This window comes from Phocoena sinus, chromosome 7 (genome assembly GCF_008692025.1).
Source record: "Phocoena sinus isolate mPhoSin1 chromosome 7, mPhoSin1.pri, whole genome shotgun sequence".
NCBI classification, from domain to species: Eukaryota; Metazoa; Chordata; class Mammalia; order Artiodactyla; family Phocoenidae; genus Phocoena; species Phocoena sinus.
In genome coordinates this window covers 57779627-57781675 of record NC_045769.1, presented here as the reverse complement: position 1 = coordinate 57781675, position 2049 = coordinate 57779627, and the positions used below count along the sequence as shown (strand labels likewise).

General features: G+C 60.7%; 1 protein-coding gene across 1 annotated transcript; it reads left to right on the top strand.

Annotated features, from left to right (window-relative positions):
- The first annotated feature begins 272 nt into the window (after window positions 1-272).
- HOXD12 (homeobox D12) lies at window positions 273-1351 on the top strand. The gene is made up of 2 exons (XM_032637660.1): window positions 273-847; window positions 998-1351. The coding sequence occupies exons 1-2, from the start codon at window positions 274-276 to the stop codon at window positions 1234-1236; spliced, it is 813 nt and encodes a 270-aa protein (XP_032493551.1). The 5' UTR covers window position 273; the 3' UTR covers window positions 1237-1351.
- The last annotated feature ends 698 nt before the right edge of the window (window positions 1352-2049 follow it).

Here is a 2049-nt window from a genome sequence, read left to right as displayed (position 1 = left end):
TCAGCCTGGAAACTCGAAGAGGCTTCACCTTTGCTCAACATGCCTTAGCTCTGCTTGGCAGCCTAGTCATTCGCTATCGAATATTGCGGGTGTTATCATAATACCCTGAATGGGGGGGGAGGGGAGAAACGGGTCGGGGGATGTAGGCGGTGCTGAAATGACCGGCTTTGAAGAACCTGCAGGCAAAGTTTCGTCCAATCGTCTGAGCCTGTCCTCTTATTCCCGGTTGTAACTAAATACTGCTGCAAGAGCAGCCCAAGCCCTTTGTTGGAGATGTGTGAGCGCAGTCTCTACAGAGCGGGCTATGTGGGCTCGCTTCTGAATCTACAGTCGCCCGACTCCTTCTACTTTTCCAACCTGCGGCCGAATGGCGGCCAGTTGGCCGCCCTTCCCTCCATCTCATACCCGCGCGGCGCGCTGCCCTGGGCCACCACGCCCGCCTCCTGCGCCCCAGCGCAGCCTGCCGGTGCCACCACCTTCGGCAGCTTTTCCCAGCCCTACCTGGCTGGCTCTGGGCCTCTCGGCCTGCAGCCCCTGGGCGCCAAGGACGGATCCGAAGAACAGGCCAAGTTTTATACTCCCGACGCGGCGACCGGGCCGGAGGAGCGTGGCCGTGCGCGGCCTCCCTTCATCCCGGAGTCTAGCCTGGCCCCCGCGGCCGCTGCTCTCAAAGCGGTCAAGTACGACTACGCGGGTGTGGGCCGCGTCGCGCCGGGCTCTTCGGCCCTTCTCGAGGGGACACCCTGCTCCTCCGGATTCAAGGACGAGACCAAGGGCCCGCTCAACTTGAACATGACAGTGCAGGCGGCGGGCGTCGCCTCCTGCCTGCAACCTTCGCTGCCCGACGGTAAAGGGTGGCCACGCTCCGCGAGCAACGCTCCCCGGGCCGGGGTGGGAGGTGGGGTGCAGGGGAGAGTGTGTAGAGGGAGGGAGCCGCCAGGGGCGGGCATGCAACCGGGAGCGGGCCGGGCTGACTTGGGCTGGGGCTGTGTTGCAGGCCTGCCGTGGGGGGCGGCCCCGGGGAGGGCCCGCAAGAAGCGGAAACCCTACACTAAGCAGCAGATTGCGGAGCTGGAGAACGAATTCCTTCTCAACGAATTCATCAACCGGCAGAAGCGCAAGGAATTGTCCAATAGGCTGAACCTCAGCGACCAGCAAGTCAAAATCTGGTTCCAGAACCGGCGTATGAAGAAGAAGCGCGCGGTGCTGCGCGAGCAAGCGCTGGCGCTATACTAGCTCCCAGTGTGGCCCCGGCCAGGCCGGGCTGGGCCCGCCTTTTTTCACCGAGGCCTGGCGTGAAGGAAGTGAGGGGATAGGCCTTTTCCTTCTGCTCCTTCTCCGCTGGTTCCAGGTACCCTCCCGCTCAGACAGCAGCTCCAGAAGCCTGCAGGAGATATGTTTGGAGACCTGGCCGGTTGAGCATCCACCCTTTCCCCTTTCTCAGAGAAGCCTGCAGACGTTGCAGCACAACCTTGGCCTTGAGGCTTCCAGAATAGGGGTCTGGAGTCATCTGTCCTAACTCTTAGCTGGGACATTATTATACCCAGGGCTCACTCTAGTGTCCTTGTACTTGGATTTCTGCTTCCACCTGGTTAGTCTTCTCCCCCCCCCCCACCCTCCCCAGCCCTCTCTGCATCTAGCAGGCACCTAACTACAGCTCAGAGTGGAACTGAACTTAGGTAGAACTCCCGGGCAGATCAGAAAGGGCTGAGGGCACAATTTTGTCTCTTTGCAGCCAAAGTCTCTTGTGGCAAAGCCAGAATCTCGACTTTGGAGGAAGGAAAGGGCGCCGTCCCCCTCCTGTATGCCCTGGCTGTTTTGGGAGGACAATAGCCACCCTAGCCCTTCAGACTTCAGGAGGAAAAGGGAGTAAGGGCATGGTGGCCAAACTCCAGAGACACCTCAGAGTCCGGCTGGACTGACCCCTCCGGCTGGCTGGGCTGAATGGATTGGATACGTCCTTCCCGTGGATGGGATGAGGGAGGCTGGGGCTCCACAGCAAACTGCAGCTTCCAGAACAGACTGGTAAAATCCCCCTCCTTCTTCCAT

Bases quoted from the DNA above. Each gene is read 5' to 3' on its own strand.
- HOXD12 (XM_032637660.1), top strand. From the start codon at position 274: ATGTGTGAGCGCAGTCTCTACAGAGCGGGCTATGTGGGCTCGCTTCTG. The intron at 848-997 runs GTAAAGGGTGGC...GCTGTGTTGCAG, and splicing joins GCAACCTTCGCTGCCCGACG to GCCTGCCGTGGGGGGCGGCC.